Below are 18,054 nucleotides of genomic sequence, written 5' to 3' on the forward strand. Positions count from 1 at the left end.
TCTTTCTCTCCATCCTCATTATTTCTCAGCATCACCTTCCTACTCTGCTTTGTTCTGACACAAACACTCTGTCCTTACCCTTTTCCCCTCCTTTTCATTTGTCATCGGGTCCATGCTCTGTTTTTAGACTTAGTCTGCTCCTATTCAGAGTGGAGGTGGAAGAAAACAGAGGTGTAGGGGGGAGAGACCCAAACACAACAAGTACAGCAAGGTCAGCCTGTGCCTGGCATATTATGACTCAGTGATACGTTCATTTTTGCATCCATCTACTCTTAAAAGTTGTATAAATCAACCTACATTTTCTTCTCTAATTTTGTTTCCACTTTAATTCTCTTTGTCGAGCGTCTTCACCATGGAAGATGAGTCATTCCGTGCTTCTCCTTTTCTGAGAGAATTGCCCTCCCGTTGCATCATGGGGAGAAAACAACAGGGTTCATTAGGTCCGTCGTGTGTGTTGGCTGCGGTGGAAGTAAAAATCTGGGTGCAGAGCCTGCGAGGAGAAAAAAATCCCATGAAAGGACAACAAAGCAGCGCTTTTATTCAAAGGGACTGACCCAGAAACCGTCTGGCTTTGGTGGGCGAGTCGGCGAACGGAACAACAACAGCAGAGCTGCAGCCGACGCGTGTTTCCAGACTCATTATAACTCGGGGTGGGTTGAACCTAAAGGTTGAGCATGTCTCTGCATCTCCAGGCCTCTGTGAACGTGTTAATAATTCATAAAGTGGGCGAATGGGGACGAGCAGAGAGGCAATATCAACATGTCCTAAACCTTGGTCTTTTTTGTGTACCGGCAGCCACAGGTTCCCGCTGAACGTCGAGATTCAATTAAATCAGGACGGGAATATCTGATCCGCCCCCTTATTCTCCCCTTCTCGCCAGCTCAAGGGCTGAAGGAGGAGAGGATTACAGTGACCGCTCATGATAAATAATACAAGATGAGCGTGCTCAGCAATATGTCATCAGCAAATATGGAGACACAACGTGTGAACGTGCAGCGGTGTCGATATTTCACAGTGGCTGGGTTCGTCGTCACGCTTCATCATGTTTACTGTATAAAATGAGCATTATATCTTGAGCTCACATTTATTCTACATCTGACATTTGTCTGCAAATAAAAGAGAAACACTTGTTGGCGCGGAGAGATGATGTAGGTCTTGATTTACTCTGAGTCTTAAACTGCAGCATGACACACAAAGATGGGAGGTGAAGATGACCCATGCAAAGGACGTCCTTTGGGCCGTTCGGTCTCTCGATGGGGGGGCACCAGCACACGCTTCTGTCCATTTCCCCTTCTCATAGACACCAGAATCACGCGGGTGTATCCTTCACTGGCATTTTCAGCTGTTGGAATATTGCTCTCATCCCTCTTCTCTCCGTCGGAGCGCACTTCAGCTCTCTCTGATCTTTGAATAACTTTGCCCGGCTGTTTTCCTCCTCACAGTATTTGCATTTCTTTGTTGCCGCGTCTGTAACCATCACAGCCTGAGTACCTGCCTGGTTGCAACCGGGTTGTGATGGTCTATCCCTGTTGTCTAATGGCAGCTACACACATGCTGCTGAAGGCTTGCCCCTCCCATAAATGTCCTGTAACCAGGATAATTAGAAAAATGAGTCTATAGATGACCACATCTGGATGTAGCTCACATGTTTGTCTGATCTGTGAAAAACATTAATGATGGCGCTGTTTTAAAGCAACTAGATGTTTAACCCACCCCTCTGGATTTCATAGGAGATTAAATCTGTTATAAATCTGTTATTGCTGTGTTTCTAACACTCCAGGACCCCTGCTGAGAGTCTCATTTGTGCAAAGAACTAATTAAACTGTGATTGCAACAGAGTTCAGTTCAGCAGCCATTTTGAAAACGCTATTTCTCTTATTTGTTAAGGGGGTACACATGCATTCCCTTCACATCTTCCTGTTTTCTAGATTGTGCAATTGTTTATACTTTAAAGTGGTTCACACGGGCTTCTGTCTGAGAACAACTGACCCTGGAGCAGTTATTGATCTTTCTGCATCACCGTCTGCAAATGAGAAATCAAGCATTGTTTGCCTTCAAACCAGGTGCTCTGTTTTTTGTTTTTTGGTTTGCCTCCAGAACCAAAATACAGACATTTTTCATCTGTTTTTAGGGTGTAGAAGCATTTAGAACAGGACTCTAAAAGTTCATCTCAATGAGCGTCGACAAATTCCTGTTTTCCTGTGATAGACATAACCCTGGTCGAGTGTGTGTGTGTGTGTGTGTGTGGGTGTGTGTGTGTGCGTGTGCGTGCGTGTGTGTGTGTGTAAATACTGGGTAAACGCAGATCACCTCCTAACCTCCTGTTTACGCAGTGATTGATGCCAACAAACACTGTTCAAACACTCGGGCCCCTGAAAATGAAAAAGAGGCTTTATGAAATGTCTAAAAAATGTAGAGTTTTGTAAAACCACTTTCCCATCCAAGCTTAATGCCCATGCTTCTCTCACATCCCCATGGTATTGTGTTGGTGCGTAGAGTGTGCATTTTTGTCATTGATGCGCTGTGGCGCAGAGCACTTAAGAACATCACACCCGTGTGAAAACGACAGTATATTATCTGTTTATAAGGAGTTGCTACATTGATCAAGACAATCTATGTGGGAGACAGACAGAATTTAGTCTTGTTGAGCTCCCTCAAATCTCCTGTCCTCCCACTTTCGCTGTGTCTTTTACCCGTCTGTGTGTGTTGATTGATAGCAGACAGGTTGGTAATAATAGAAGGTGAAGATCAAGGGCGGGTGGGGTGTGTGTGTGTGTGTGGGGGGGGGGGGGGGGGGGGGGGGGGGGGGGTGCTACGCTAACACCATTAATCTCTATTATGTTCTAAAGCACACGCTGGAACAAAAATGACAGCAGAGCTCCTCCAGGAGTAGAGAACGGGCCTCACATTAATAAAACAGTCAAAGAAGACACAGCTGTATAAAAGTAATAAAGTTTTAGCCAGGGTCGGTCATGCCCTCACCTGCACTACACTGATTCACTGACCTGATAAATTAAAAAAAAAGGCTTCAACTCAATGACCTTCGTCAGGGTCGGTGATGAAAATCAATGATTGTTTTTCTTTTAATTAAAGTGATCTATTTCGTAGATCTTGGTGATGCAGACAGAAGGTTGCAGCAGCTTTATTAGATAGCATCTGTTGCCATGGCAACAAGCCCGGACAAAACTGGCATCAGGTGAGCGGGAGATCAGGTGAAGACATCCTGCACTCGTTCCTCGCAGTTCTCGCTTTTCTCTCCAACGCTCCCGCGCACTATCAGTCTTGTCAATCTGCCTCCCCTACTACCACAGCATTTTCCAAGCAAACAGATCTAGCCGTTGCTATGGAGATAACGATGGTGCTATCTCCATTAATGAAATTTAGCTGAGATCTCTCACATCCGAGCAGATGGCACATTCCGCAGATATCATCATTAAGGTTCTGTCTCTTGCACCTGGCGGGTCCTAAACATCATGTAGCTTCAGTTAGTCACAACCTTTTGGACAACGTGTAGCTGTTATTTTAGATTAAATATGATTAAAACTGACAAAATGAGTTTCTGCCTGAAGTAATGCCAGGTTCAATCATCAACCCATTACATGCTCCCGCTGAATAAAAAAAGATTTGATGAATTAATATCAGTGAGAAACGGGGCCGAGCACCATTAAGTTTTGTCTGAATAATGAAGGAATGCAGGCTAACGGGGCAGAGGGAATATGTTTCAGTCTGTGTGTGTGTTATTGATTTCAGAGGACATAACCGACAATCAAACAGCAGGCGGAGGAAGTGACATACTTGGGAACCGTGAGGTCGATATCTAACAATTAAATGACTCATTGCCTTCAAACGTTCCAGCCAAATCACCCTCGGGGCCGTGTGCTCTTTGTTTGTAGTCTTAAATGGCCGCACTCTATAATGAGCAAAATATTTAGTCTTTAAACTTTAGGTTTTTTCATTAGAGGAGGGGATTCTGCGGCATGGAAACCAAGAAATCTGAGGCTGTTTGAAGTTCTTCCGATGCTTAGTGGGCAGTCGCCCTTGGGGATAGAGCATGGATGATCCATTAAATGGCACCAGTCAGTTGGAGATGGATCGTCTCTTCCCCACCTCTCATTTAATTGGTATATACGAAAGAGAGAAATGTGCTGATGTCTCCGGCTGTTCGGCTGAGATTTCTGCAGTAGCAATCACGCTAAAAGGAGAAGGTAATTCTCTTGTCTCCCTGGCATGTTGACAACAGGATAGTGATATATTATCCGACTGCACCTGGGCTGCGGGGTGAATGCTACCATTGTCATTTGGCAGTAAAACAGCAGCTGTGAGCCTTAATGTAGTATTTATCAGACTACCTTAGGGTCTAATTGAAGGACACGCCATATGTTCTGTAGCCTATCTGGCGAACAGAGCTGGAAAAACAGACCCTGACGTTAATGTAGTCAGAGTTCCAAAGCAACAAAAACAGGGGCCTGTATCACTAAGGAAGGGTTTATCTTCACCCTTTTCTCTTATCTTTGCTGTCAAATAACCATTTCCCCTTCTAGGCAAAGACTTCTTTCCCGTTTAATAATTAATGACTCGGAAGTATTTGGAAGTTGAGAGTTAACCACATAGCTAGGAGCTGGTGTTGCGGCTCCATCATGAAATCCTCATGGAGTCATGATTTCCCTCCCCAGTCCTTATTTTGACTGTCACAATCACAGACATGTCTACATTATTAAAATGCCTGAAATGTCTTTAAAACTGAACAGTTGGAGCTTGTGACTTCCTGCTGGGATTGGGAAATAGGGGAAATATGTAAGCCTTAAAATTTAGCAGTGGAGCTGCAAACGAACAAAAGGCAAGTGTCTGTGTGGAACATCAAAAATTAGTTTAATGTGCTTTTGAAGTATCGACGGCCACACTCCAACATGATGATATTACAATTACTACAGAAACAAAACTCAGCAAAACAAGAGAAGATGAGGAGATTATTCCCTGGAAGGCTTAAAATGGATCATGGTGAAGAAAGAGCAAACCACATGCAGGAAATAAAAGAGCACAGGCAGGAGCTGGCAGGCAGGCAGGCAGGCAACACAGGGATGTGCATCCTGAGTGCACGCTACACAACGCTTGCGGTGCAGGATTGTCGAAAATGACAAAAGCAGGGCAACTGCAGTCCAATGTCAGAGCCACGCTTAAAATCATACTGGTGTTAGCTAATAGGGTGCGCTGTTATATCTGCCTGTGCATGGCAGGCTCAGCAAGTAGAGTTCCTTGTAGGAACATCCTCCATACAGCCTGAGCATATGTTGGGAGCTGAGACAATAGATTTACACGTTTTGAAGTGCTCAGGGGTAATCTTTAAATGAAGCGCAGGCATTTCACCAGTTAAAAATACAGTACAGCTAAAAATATTCCTCCTCTCAGAGATGCTTTTAGTACATTGAGAAATATAGAATGTTTTACAACCTCCTCACTACATTGTTTCTTACATTAACATGGCTCATATGGCCAGATCATAATTATATTTTATTGGAATGCAATGTGTTGCCAGATGCTCTAACCATTTTTAAAAAAAAGCTAATTATTCTAATGACATGCGCATTTGTCCGAGTGATGTACGCGTGGTGTGCCTGCGGTGGGGCAGATTGACCATTGTGCACTGTCACTGTTAAGCGAGCCTCACTAAGCCCCGCTGGGTGTGACTGTCTAATGATGCTTCCTAATGATGTGCTCAAAAACCACCAGACAGGAACGAACTGTGCAGCCGACCCACACGCTAATAACCAGTTAATAGTGTTCGGGATTGCATGTTCCGGATTAATGTCCTGCACCAACACGTACCATCTGAGAGCTGCGACGAGGTGATCTGCACTGTGGCTTGTGTTTTTGTCTAAATGAGGTACCGACAAAGCCCCTTTGCCTCCGTGTGCCTGGAATTCAGATGAATTCACTCCAAAACTCCAGAAGTGAAACAATCCACAGCTGGTAATGTGTCTCCATTGCATGTAATTATTCCTCACCTGCATGGAGAGGTGGGAGTCAGGGTGGGAATAACCTTCATGAAATTAGAAGCAGGGCTGCTGAATTACTGAGATCAGACTGAAGTGCCCTCATGCTGCAGATGCATAATTAAGGGGAAATGAGGTCTGTTCACAGCGAGAAACATTTACCTGCAATATCAGTTCACAAACATAGAAGGAGCTGCCGCCCACTCATTAATTTCCACTTTGGTGAAGCAATCCCCCATTATATTCATAAACAGAAGAAAACTGCTCGTTTTGATCCCTTTATTTTAGTAACAGAGAAAAAAAACTGTTCCTGGTTAAAGATGTCTGTCTGTCTGACCGTCCTTTATCCATGAGTTTTGGCTCTGCAGCCTGAGCCTGTTTCTTCCTGCTAAAAGGGATTTTTTTTCTTGCTACTGTTGCATGTTGGTGGCTCAGGTTCTGGGTTTCTCTGAAGTTCCTGAGAATGCACGCTGTATAAATATAGATGAGTTCAGTGGAAGTTAGAAAAAGCATATGTTGTTAGTGCAATGCTTATCGTTGTAAACCCAAATATCAGGGCCTGAAAGGTTGCAGATGGGTGAACAGAACTGGGATGGAGGCAGGAGGCAGGGTGTGACTGGTTGGACGAAGGGACAAAATCCTATTCATAAATCGTACACGTAAAGTTTAAGTGCCCACTACCAAGTTACCATGTAGGATTGACACCAAAATGGTGAAGACTTGAGAGGAGGACCAGACTTTTAGGTAGCAGCTGATCGATGTGGATGAGCTGAGGCAGAACAGGTGTGCAAAGACCAGGAGACCGAGGCCACGCCCACTCAGGCAAAACCAAACGATGGGGAGTTGAAGGAGCGAGCACAGGGACCAAAAGCAACCAGCAAGCAAATTCCTTACCAAAAGATTCTTCTCCTTCGAAATCAGGATATTTCCTACGTCCTCTGGTGAAAGGATACAAATATGCACATTCACGCATATTACTGTACGTACATGCCCACATAAACATGCTCCAAACCTTGAGAGAACTCGGGGGGAGGTTAAGCAGAGAGAACATAAACATCATAAATAAATTTCAGGAGATGCCTCTCTGGATAGGTGGAAGTGAGACGACAGAAGAGCCAAGAGTCAATCTCAGGAGAGCTGGCAAAAAAAATAAATCTTTCTGTCTGTAAATAATGGTGAGGTGAATAAAGCATGATGCGAAAATATATCACTTTCCTCCATTCCTCCACTAAAAACTGGCAGAAAGCATCTGCCTGGTGTTAAAGGGATGCTCCTTAATCATCACAGCTGGCTGCACCGGCGCTCCAGCCGTGCTTGTGCTCCCCAAGAAAAGGCTCAGACACAAGACACTTTTTACAAACGGGCAGCACAGGACCCGGCGGTAATATTTACCTGAGGCTAACACACCTGTGGTCACCTGGTGCTCACTTTTAAAGCCAAGTGCAGATCCAGCGACAGGAAGCTGGATGACGATTTCAATGAAGGGAGCGAAGGGAGCGAAAAATGTTCACCTTCCTGAGACTAATTCGGAAGAATTAAGTTTGCCACTTACCGTGGCTCGGTGCGCTGGAACCTGCAGAGCGTTGTAATGAATTTTAGCACTCAGCTAGCTTCACTCTATACAATCAGGCTGCAGCTCAAAAGCCAAGCGCAATCTTTTGGCGTAGGATAACAAAATTGTGTCGTCATCCTGGGCTATTATTTACTGCGTTCTGTCGCTGTGTTGATTAGAGGGTTTGTTACTATGGACTACATTCACAATGCCTTGAAGTGGAGCCTTTGGAGAAGCTGTGATTTTATCAAAGTGTCTCTCTTGCCTCAGTTGTTTTGGTTTCCTCTCCTTTAGTGAGATCACTTGTTCTTTTCAAGATGATGCCTACATAAGCGCATCCTCCTCTAAACCTAACCTGTTTGTCTCCCCATGATACCCGAGGTGCAGCCACAGAAAGGTAAGCTTTACGCATTAAAGGATGCTTATCGTGTTGACCGCAGTTGTAAGGGTATCGTGGGTGTCTGGATGATGTGTGAGGCGCACACCTGGGAGGAAAATGTGCTTTTCATTTGCAAGCATGAAGCAGAACCTACGCAGCTGCCAGAAACATGTGGACCCCCCCCCCCCTTCCTTCAGAGAGTCTGGGTTTGTTCAGTGTAACCTTCGACCGTGACACAAAGTCACAAAACACACGCTCTGAAATCCATGATATCCAATTTATACCTGAAGCACCCCAAACCGGAGCAGATTAAAGCTCAGATATCAGAGAAGATGAGGTCAAAGCCGGGTAAAAAATAAATCTCTGGGCGATTCCATCATTTTAACGTGCACACAAACCTCAGCCATCCCAATAAAAGGCGCCGTCTGTGGCAGGGAGACCATCACCGTGACTCTAATGCCGTGCTACAGCTATCAGCTCCGTCTCTGGAGATTTGGAAATAAACACATGAAGCCGGGGGAATGAGCCGGGGAATATGAGCAACCTCACAGAAAATTATGTCAAATCAATTCTCCTCTTGTGACACCGGCTCACGACTGCTGTGTTTACACCGGCTAGCTCCTCATCTACCAAAGCATGGCAGTGATGTTATCTGCAATATTGTGGATTCATCTGCTCTTCTCACTGATATTCAAGCCAAAGGTTGCACCTCAAAGACCCACATGTGCCTATTGCTCAGCCACCATTTTCAGCCCCTGCTAAAAATCCAATAATGTCAGAACGGATTGAAACTCATAATTAGATGCCTAAACTGCTCACCTTGTGCATTGTGGGAAGGAAAATACCATTCTGTGCCCTTGGGGAAGACGAAGGGAGACTGCGGACAGCAATAAGCTGCCTAAGAATAGAAGTGGCCTTATTATGTATGATAGGTGGGCGCTGCCTGAAAGACGTCATTCAGTTATTTCATTAAGGTGGTGTGGGGGTGCAGTCCGAGGAGCCTTTGAGGGCATTTGCTTCTTACAGATGTATATTCATACCGTAATTATGATCACATTCAGCAGAGACTGGTGGAGAACTGTGAATGTAAATATCCTTTCAATATTTGGGATTTGAAAGTACCCTCCTTTCCTCCTCCACACTTGTTTGTCATTCTTATACTCCGCTATCGATTTGAAGTCAGTATTTTGCTGCCTGGCGCTGTCAGTTAGCACCATCAGCTCATAACAAGAGGGTTTGTGATGGACCGGCGACATGTCCGGCCTGTATAGTGCTGAGATCAACTCTGACCCCAATTAGGAGGGAGTGGCTGATGGATGGATGGATGGATGGATGGATGGATGGATGGATGGATGGATGGATGGATGCCCGCCCTAGCTGTCCTTACTCCTGCTGGCTGCATTTTCAGCATCTGGTGTGTTCCTGTTTGTGATCTCCATTTTAAGTGATGGTTATGAATGAAGCCTTTTGAAAGTGGACCAGCTACAGTTTAGAGAGCAAACACCTGCATCTGTTGCCTGTAGTCTTATTCTCCCCAGAATAGCGAATCAAAGATGTAATATAAGTTAAGAGCTGCGATTGGTCTCTGTTTTCTCTCTGGCAGGAGCGATAAAGCTAAATCCTGTGCAGTTGTAACTTTATCATTGGCAAATGCACATGTAGAGCACCTTATAGATTGTAAAGATTTATTTGAAAAATGGTTTACTTTATGCTTTATAGATTTGAGTGCAGACCTAAACTACTGAAGAAGCAGATTTTGTACAGCTCTTACTTTAAGCAAAGAAGCTCATCTCCATCCTTTAGGTGCCAAATTAACATCAGTTTTTTTCCTGTTTAAGAATTCTGATCATGAAAAACAAGTCTATAGGCTCTGTTGTGTATTCAGTAATATCAACATCAGTTTTTCTATTGGTTTATGGCTTTGGCTCTCTCCTGGGGGGTCAGGCTGATGAGCACATGATAATACTCTCTTTCAGGAGGGAGGAGCGTATTGCGCCGGGACGAGGCACGATGCAGCAGTCCCATCCGTACCTCCAGTCTTCACCAGCTTCCGACCCTCTGTGCACCTGTAGTGTCACTCCCAGAGGCTCGGAGCTTGGATTTGTCCTGTCAAATATGACCTCCTGGAATTGGGGCATCAGGGCGACATAGGTGAGTGCGTTCACACCGGGGGGAGCTCGTTTAAGTTGTTACATTTGTCGGGAAATGTGTTGATTTTGAAGTGAAACGCGTCTCTCTTCTTTCCGCCTGTGCGTAATGGATACCGCTTGGAACAGACGCGTCTGGCTTCAGGTGCGTCAATCACCAAGAGACGGAAAAGACGGAGAGATTATTCCAGCAATACTCACAATTCCACCACGATTCTCACCCTCATCATTAACATCAAAACAGCATGACATATTCGCGTCATCCCGCTAATTTGTTTAAAAATTCCATTTGATGTTGATTTTCTTTATCTCGATTGAACTTTTGAGCACCAGAACATCACCAGAACAGATACACGATCGCGTGTTGTTCTTTCTCTCCTCATACAAAGAGAAATTTGGCGTCTCCTCCGCTCTGTTTTGCAGGAGGGACATGTGTCTTTTACGAATTACGATGCATCTCACAGCGGTGGTCTTAATTCTGTTCGCGACAGGCATCGCCAAAGGTAATTTGACAATTTCACCAATCTGGAGAGCTCACCAGACAAAGAGATTTGACTTCCACAAAGTCGAATCTTCGCGCATGCAAAAAAAAAAAGTATAACATATAAATATTTAATCGCTCTAAGTGTTTAAAATACACTTGTGTCTCTTTTTTACGGATATATTTTGGAGGCAAACGCGCTTTTTCTTTCTGTCTCAAAGGCTGGGAATGCAGCGCCGAGTGCAACATAGAAAATGGGTTTTGTGAGAAGCCTGGCAAGTGCAGGTACCCAAACCATCTGTGATTCCTTTTCCTAAATGGTGGCCGCGTCTCTCCCCTGCGGGATTACGCAACGTTGTGTCCATAGACTGATGTGACTCACTAGAAAGAAATTGAATGGTAATCCAGCCAAAGACGGCCCAAAGCTTTTAAGAGACGATCCTGGCCCACTTTACAAATATTATTGCTGCTAGATTCACTAAGGAGAAGGGATTGCTGTTGTCCTTTATTTTTACTTTTAAGGAAATTATCCAGTTTGCTGGAGCTGGATTAAAAGGAGCCAAACGAACCGGGCAGACATTATGCAGGCGTGAGCAGTACTGCACTGTTGGTGGTTTATTAATAGTTCAGGAATGTTCCATTTTCTTTCCCTTTTAGGTGTAAACCGGGGTGGCAAGGAGAGAACTGTGACCAGTGCGTGCCCTTCCCCGGCTGCCTGCATGGCAAATGTGAGAAGGCATGGCAGTGTGTCTGCGAGGAGGGATGGGTGGGCAGCCTGTGCGATCAAGGTCAGCCTCATTAAACTCCCACTCATGGGCCGGAGTCTGCATAATAACCCCCCCCCCAGGAGTCTAAATCAACAGGCCTATCTATCTATCTATCTATCTATCTATCTATCTATCTATCTATCTATCTATCTATCTATCTATCTATCTATCTATCTATCCATCTTTTTCCATTCAAAGGTCTGATGTGTCAGATTTGGCAGCATCTACTGGGCAAAATTAAATCTGAATATGGAACTTTTCCCATATTCGAGTCTTTTTGAATGTTCATGCAACGTGCTATCATTAACCGACAGGCACTCGTGCCTGTATTTCAATAAAGATTTTAACCCGAATTGAACAAGAACAGGCTGACTAACGCTTCAGAATCATCCAACAGTCAAAGCACGTCTGCTAACGTTCCTCTGTCTGCCCCTAGAGGTCACATTGGGGAACTGCAATGTACAGTCACTTGGTGGCTAATTGGTGGTTAATTGGTCATTTGTCTGCAAAATAACACATTTTTCTCCCCAGAGATGATTCATTGAAATGTTGTACTTCAAATTTAATTGCCCATCATAATACGCAAATAATTAACCATTATTCTGTGATCAGTACATACAGTACAGTGTCATAGTGTGAATGTGTGTGTATTTTCTAACAAATTTCATATCCTGAGCATCAAAGAAGATGTTAGCTGCGTCTTTACATAGACCTTATCCATTTTTTAAAAAAACAAAAAACAACAAGCTGCTGTGTCCCATCAAACAAAACCTGTTTGTGCTTTCGTGTTGACCTCCGCGTGAAGACTTGCACCGCGTCCTTCTTCTAGACGAGCTGCTTTCCTGTGCACGCCGAGTTCACAGTTTTGTTCTCGGTGACAAGATGCTGTGGTGTGAACACGAGCGAGAATGTGGAAACGGAGGCAGGGGGAGAAAATAGGCACAGAAACATGAAAGGAGGAGGCGGGAGAACACATGGCCACTAAAACCCTTTTGGAAAATGTTTCCTTTCCTGCTTCACAACAGATACACGGCTGTGCTCGTCTAAGCCCTGTGCAGGCAACGCCACCTGCATCGAGACCGGACAGGGCGGGTACATGTGCATCTGTCCTCGGGGCTACGTGGGGCAACATTGCCAGCTGAAGCCAGGACTCTGCTTCTCAAACAGGTAACAGCTTCTGTGCTGTCATCTCCTCTGTTTTATCATTAGCATCAATGATCAATACAGGGAGCGCTGCCATTCTCTGTCGACCGGAGGCAGTCAATAGGAACTCCGTGGCTGTTGAGAAGAAATTGGATTGAGTGTTCTTTATTCATTAGCGCACGGTGAGACTGGTGCGGTGTGGTTTTTGACAGACACATTTGCAGGCAGTGTTATGATGGAAAGGTGCTGATTTCTCACCCATTTTACCATCTGATTGAAAATGTGATGACAATGACACCCCCCTTCCCCCCAAAAAGCATCTGCGTGATTATTGGATGTACCCCAAAGGTGTTGAGAACCTACACCAACACTTCTAGATGGCTGTAAAGCAGTTTTCTGTTGTTGTCTGGCAAATACAGCTCTGATATTCATATATTCCACTCCAGCGTTGGGTCTCTGCTGTGAAGGAAATCAAGACATTCAAATGCTGATCGCTTCGCCAGTTCTTCGGGGTCCACCTGCCATGTGCCACGTTGCCTCGCTACAGGAGAAATGGCATTTTTGTCCTTGTCCACGTGGCCGTATCTTGTTCAGTGGCGTGCTGTGTTAGACTGTGACTGATATAAAGAGCCAAAGTCGCAGCTGAGAAGCCGATGTTCACTCCCAAGCCATCAAATATTGAAAAGGTTAAGCAACGCTAACTAAGGCAAGGGACATCGCAGGGGTGCTTGTCAATGAAAAACGTCCTGCTTTCCTGCTGGTAAGCCAGGAGTGAGACTATGATGAAGTGTGGGGTCAGACAGTCAGGAAAGATGTTGGCCTGATATGTAAGCTATTCCAGCAACACGCGGCGTGAGGATTAATGTCATCAAAAAGATAAATGAGAATGCTTCTGCTTTAATATGTATGACCAGCTCATCTTTTGACATAATAGACCGCAGAAATCCATCACTGTAAATATGTGTTCATGGGGGGGCACATCCCAGAATCCCTATGATGATACCAAAGCTTGTGTAAAAAGGTTAAACTTCTTATGAAGTATTTTATAATCTGTTCATGGCTGTCTGTGGCTGGGACTCAAGAAGTTTTCCTCCGAAATTAAGTGCAAAGCCTCTCCTGGGTCACAACAACAGCAGATCCATTAAGCCAAAGTGTGACTCTGCTTAGAATTTAAATCAAAATGTGTTTTTGACACAACAGGCTGCTTCCCGAATTTCAAACTTCAGCACATTAATATCGCCCAGCATGTCGGTGATCTACAGGATCAGGAGCTTGCGTCATCTCCATTCTGCCGTCCCGTCCTCTCGGGGCCACAGCTCAGTAGGACAGGAAGACGTTCTTTGTGTCCCTAACACATCAGACGCCGGCGCAGTTTGTCCAATCAATGTGGCAATTAATCAGCCGCACGTGCCATCATTATCTGTGATTGCAGCTATTCCTGGGATGCGTCATTAATTATATATGCGTCGGCCAGGTATTCAGGTCATTTGTAGGACACACCTCCCCTTACACGACTCTTGAAGTTCCCTTTCTAGGAAGTTTCAAGATCAGCCAAGCTTTGCAGATCACCTCAACGTCAGCCGTTCCCAGAGCTGGATTACAGTCATGGCTGATCCTGAGGAGACATCCTCCTGCTGCCTCTGCAGCCCCTACACACAGACACACAATGACCACCATGGTGCTCATTCTCCCTCAGCCGGACTTGTTATTGATGCACATGGACCGAAAATCCAATACTGCTGCTCAATGCCAGTGAATTGACAGCTCTACTCCTCCACTGGGAGGCAAAAACCGTTGTAATATTAAAATGAGACCAAGAGGAACTTCACTTCCTTGTCAGGGGAATTCTTCTTTTAAAACTTGCCAATTAAAACAGAAGTCTGCATAAAGTGTCATTATTCCGCTCTTCTAGACAGTAGCGATGTATGTAAAGTGTCTGGCAGCTATTATTAAACTTATCTCTTGCCAGGGATGTCAGAGATTTGTGTACGGTAATTACACAATTGAAATATTGATCAGGTTTATCTCGGTTATCTGGTTTTGAATGTGCCTCGAATTGCAGAGGTGAAGGAATTCAATGATGCACCATTGAAGCTTCATTTCATTCGTAGTTTTTAGGTTTTTTTTTTTTTTGAGAAATAAAAGACATCAAGCAGCGCAGATAGAGAAACATGATTTACTGGATCATTGCTTTGCATGTAGAACCCAGAGAAATATTGAGGAGCGGTTTTCTATATAACGCACATGTGTGATTGGACTGCACGACTATGAACCTGTGTAGTTGAAAAGTCAAAGCACTGATTTTGAAATCAATGAAACGATCCTAGTGGATTCCACCGTCCATGCTGTCTGGTTTATGTAGAGAATAAATCTTGTGTTTGCTTGCTAACCCCAGCTGAAGGATTGCTGTGGACCGATTTATATTATTTTTTCCTCCCAGCAATGCTCAGCAACCGTGAGCAGCCCAGCCCAGTTTGCTGAGCAAACAAAGCCGCCTCATGAACCGCGGCTTTATAATCACAGGATTAAATATTGCACCGTACAGCAAACGTTATCAGTGCTGCTCTTTGTTTACCACCCGTCTCTCTGTCCTCCAGCTCTCCTTGTCAGAACGGAGGCACATGCATAGACGGCGACGGCCCCTCAGCTTACTCTTCCTGCTTGTGTCCCCCTGGATTTTCTGGAGACTTTTGTGAGATGTTGGTCGACAGCTGTCAGCCGAACCCCTGCCTCAACGGCGGGAACTGCACGAGCCGCGGCCTGGCCTTCGCATGCACCTGTCAGCGCGGATTCACCGGTTTCACGTGCAACGACACCGCCAGCCTCTCGCCCTGTGCTGGAACGCCGTGCAGCAACAGGGGCACGTGCGTTGGCCAGCCTGACGGGACCTTCCGTTGCATCTGCCCCAAGTGGTTCAAAGGGCCCACGTGTGCTGTGCAGCAGAGAGCAAAGGTCATCTCCAGGCCAGTGGATCACGGAGTGTTCGCACTGACCCCGCAGCATTACTCCCTCCCCGCTCACACCTTCCACAAGCTTCTCAGACCTCCTGAGAGAGACCTGCTTAAGATCACCCTAAAGGAGACGGTCCACTCCCGCGGCATCCTCGTCACCCACGGTCAGCTGGTTTGCTTCGGTATGCTGGCTCTAATTACATGCTTAGTTATCCTGGGAACCACCGGCATTGTGTTCTTCGGCCGCTGTGAGACATGGCTGGCTAACGTTAAATACAGCAGGCTTGTTCGCCAACAAAGGGAACACCTACTGAGTGAGGCAGGAGGCGTGACCCTGGAGGAGCCGGAGCACTCTGTAAACATCATTCTGCCAGAAAAGATTAGACTCACCAGCTTTGGGAGACACTATACCTCCATCTGATTACAACATGGCTGCATTTCCTCGTCTCCCGCTCTTAGAGGAGCTCAGTTTGAATGTTTAAAGACAGCTTAAAGCAACCACTCAGACTGTGGGACAGCTGTCTTTACATAACGGACTAACCTGGAATCTATCTGTACGTCTCCATTATCTGATGACGTGGACACGTGTGACGCTGTGCTTTAAATGTATTTAAAATGAATGTCGTTAAAAAAAAAAAAAACTTCAACCAAACAATGGCAAGTAAACATGTGAAAATGTTGTATTTTATTACAGTTACAGTCAGCTTCTACAAGCGCGTAAAACTTTGGGTGTAACGTACCAGGAAAATGAGGCTCTTACTAAAAAAAATTGTAAGCAAGCTTTGCATTCTACTGCATTAAACTGATAATCTCTAACCACTAATCACTGTCAAAGGACCAGTGTGTAAGATTTGATGACATCATTCGGTGAGAATAAATAACGCATGAAGTAATCAGAATATCTGGACGTGGGCGCTGGAATTTGAAGTATTTTTTAAATGTTTAAAGTGCTTTGCAGCCCTACATATCATGGATGATAAACAGATAAGGTTTGTGTAGTTTGTGATGTTGATTTTTTTGTAATTATGTCTTGGTTAATTTCTGCTTTTTAAATTCAAGTATTGCTGAACAGTGTTGATTTAAAAGTTGTCCAGTTTTCTCTATTGTCATTAACTTTGTCGTTCCTTCAACACTTTTTTGTGGTTTTACCCTCATTAGTGTCTATATATTTCTAATGTATTACCAATGTTGGATATTTTCAGAGTTTTTCTAAGTCTGCATGGCACATCCACACATCCTTTCAAACGCAACAGTCGGTTAGAAATATGGACCTCTATTCTGCATATTAGGGAAATTAATTCCTCTGGTTGCCTCTTCAGTTCATGCTCTGCATCTGTTTTGTTATGCAGAGGAATGATTTGTTATGATTCATATTTTTATTATTATGATAGACTACGTGACAATTCTACAGAAAGAGCAATTGCTGTAAGTGTGTATTTGTTGTTGTATTTTCATGCTTGTTATTTTGAATAAATTATATGATCCGGACTCACTGAGCTGTTGGTAACTGACACCCCAGGCATCTAAGGACAAGAGCAGGTACCAAGATAGTGTTTGGGCCCATTCATCTTGGTCCGTATATATAGTGAAAAACCTCCTCTGCTGATGCTGCAGACATTTTTACCCTCTGGCAAAGTTTCAGTAACTGCCGAAGGTCTCTGTCAAGAGCCCTCCACCGGCTAGTTCAGCTAGTATTTGTCTCCATCTTGTGGCCAAAGGCCGCAACATCACGATATAGAAAATGTCTGTTTTCTAAACTAATCAGCTTCATCCAGAAAACTATCTAAAATGATGCAACTGAATAGAGGAAACTCACTCAGATGTTTCAATTATTCATATTTATGTTTAATTGCTTTCTTTGAGTAAATATAATACAAATCGGTGCAAATGTAGACAGGCTGCATTCGCTTGTCTCGGTGTCCCTGGAAATTACAGTAACAGTAGTTGGCGTATGGGGCCTGTCGGGAAACTTAGTCACCATTTCTGTCATCCCTGATGGAGGTGTAAAAGGAATGATGAAGATGTCAGATTAGATAAAATCTACCAACAGGACAACGGTGGAAGAGCACAAGGACATCAGGTCAAGCAGGCCATGTTTCTCTGATATTTCTGAAGCACTGAGCGAATGTCATTCAGGACAAAGGATTTTGCTGGATATTTTGGAGGGGTCTTCGTCGCAGACAGCATCCCCAGTTGTCAACTGTGGCTCTTTCTGGCTTCAGTGTTTTTCAGTGTGTCATTTTGTCAAGGTTGAGCTCAGGTGACTGATCCTGCCATTAAAGAATATTCAACATCTTTGCCTCTCAGGGTTCCTTTGTGTTACATTTGAGCTGCACATCCATTACCGTGGCAGCTCCATCAGTTACCGGTGATTCAGTCCTTAGAGGGTCGGATTTGACAGTGATGCTGTTACCCCAATTGGGGGATTTTTCAACAAGAAAATGATTCTGTATATTCTGGTCTTCTTGATTAGACATTCTTTTATTTAAAAGAATGGACCATCTAGATGGTATAGCACCTCTTTACTTATTAAATAATAAATTGAATATTTGTCATTTTTTGTTAAAAGGAACTGAAAAATAAAAATCTGTAGTACCAAGATGTGACCGCTAGGTGTCAACCATCGAAAAGGAAACAGTGGGAT

The 18,054-nt window shown here is 44.4% G+C and overlaps 1 protein-coding gene across 1 annotated transcript; it reads left to right on the forward strand.

Annotated features, from left to right (window-relative positions):
- Nucleotides 1-9,897: 9,897 nt before the first annotated feature.
- dlk1 (delta like non-canonical Notch ligand 1) lies at nucleotides 9,898-16,900 on the forward strand. Its single transcript, XM_003962713.3, has 7 exons — nucleotides 9,898-10,072; nucleotides 10,198-10,213; nucleotides 10,492-10,571; nucleotides 10,771-10,834; nucleotides 11,207-11,337; nucleotides 12,342-12,483; nucleotides 15,057-16,900. Exons 3-7 carry the CDS (start codon nucleotides 10,499-10,501, stop codon nucleotides 15,829-15,831), a joined length of 1,185 nt encoding a protein of 394 aa, XP_003962762.2. The 5' UTR covers nucleotides 9,898-10,072; nucleotides 10,198-10,213; nucleotides 10,492-10,498; the 3' UTR covers nucleotides 15,832-16,900.
- Nucleotides 16,901-18,054: the final 1,154 nt, after the last annotated feature.

The sequence above is a fragment of the Takifugu rubripes genome, chromosome 2, assembly GCF_901000725.2.
Source record: "Takifugu rubripes chromosome 2, fTakRub1.2, whole genome shotgun sequence".
Classification (NCBI taxonomy): Eukaryota; Metazoa; Chordata; class Actinopteri; order Tetraodontiformes; family Tetraodontidae; genus Takifugu; species Takifugu rubripes.

Coding starts and splice junctions, on each gene's coding strand:
- dlk1 (XM_003962713.3), top strand. CDS start 10,499: ATGTGTCTTTTACGAATTACGATGCATCTCACAGCGGTGGTCTTAATT. Junction 10,572..10,770: donor CGCGACAGGCATCGCCAAAG/GTAATTTGACAA, acceptor TCTGTCTCAAAG/GCTGGGAATGCAGCGCCGAG. Junction 10,835..11,206: donor GAGAAGCCTGGCAAGTGCAG/GTACCCAAACCA, acceptor TTTCCCTTTTAG/GTGTAAACCGGGGTGGCAAG.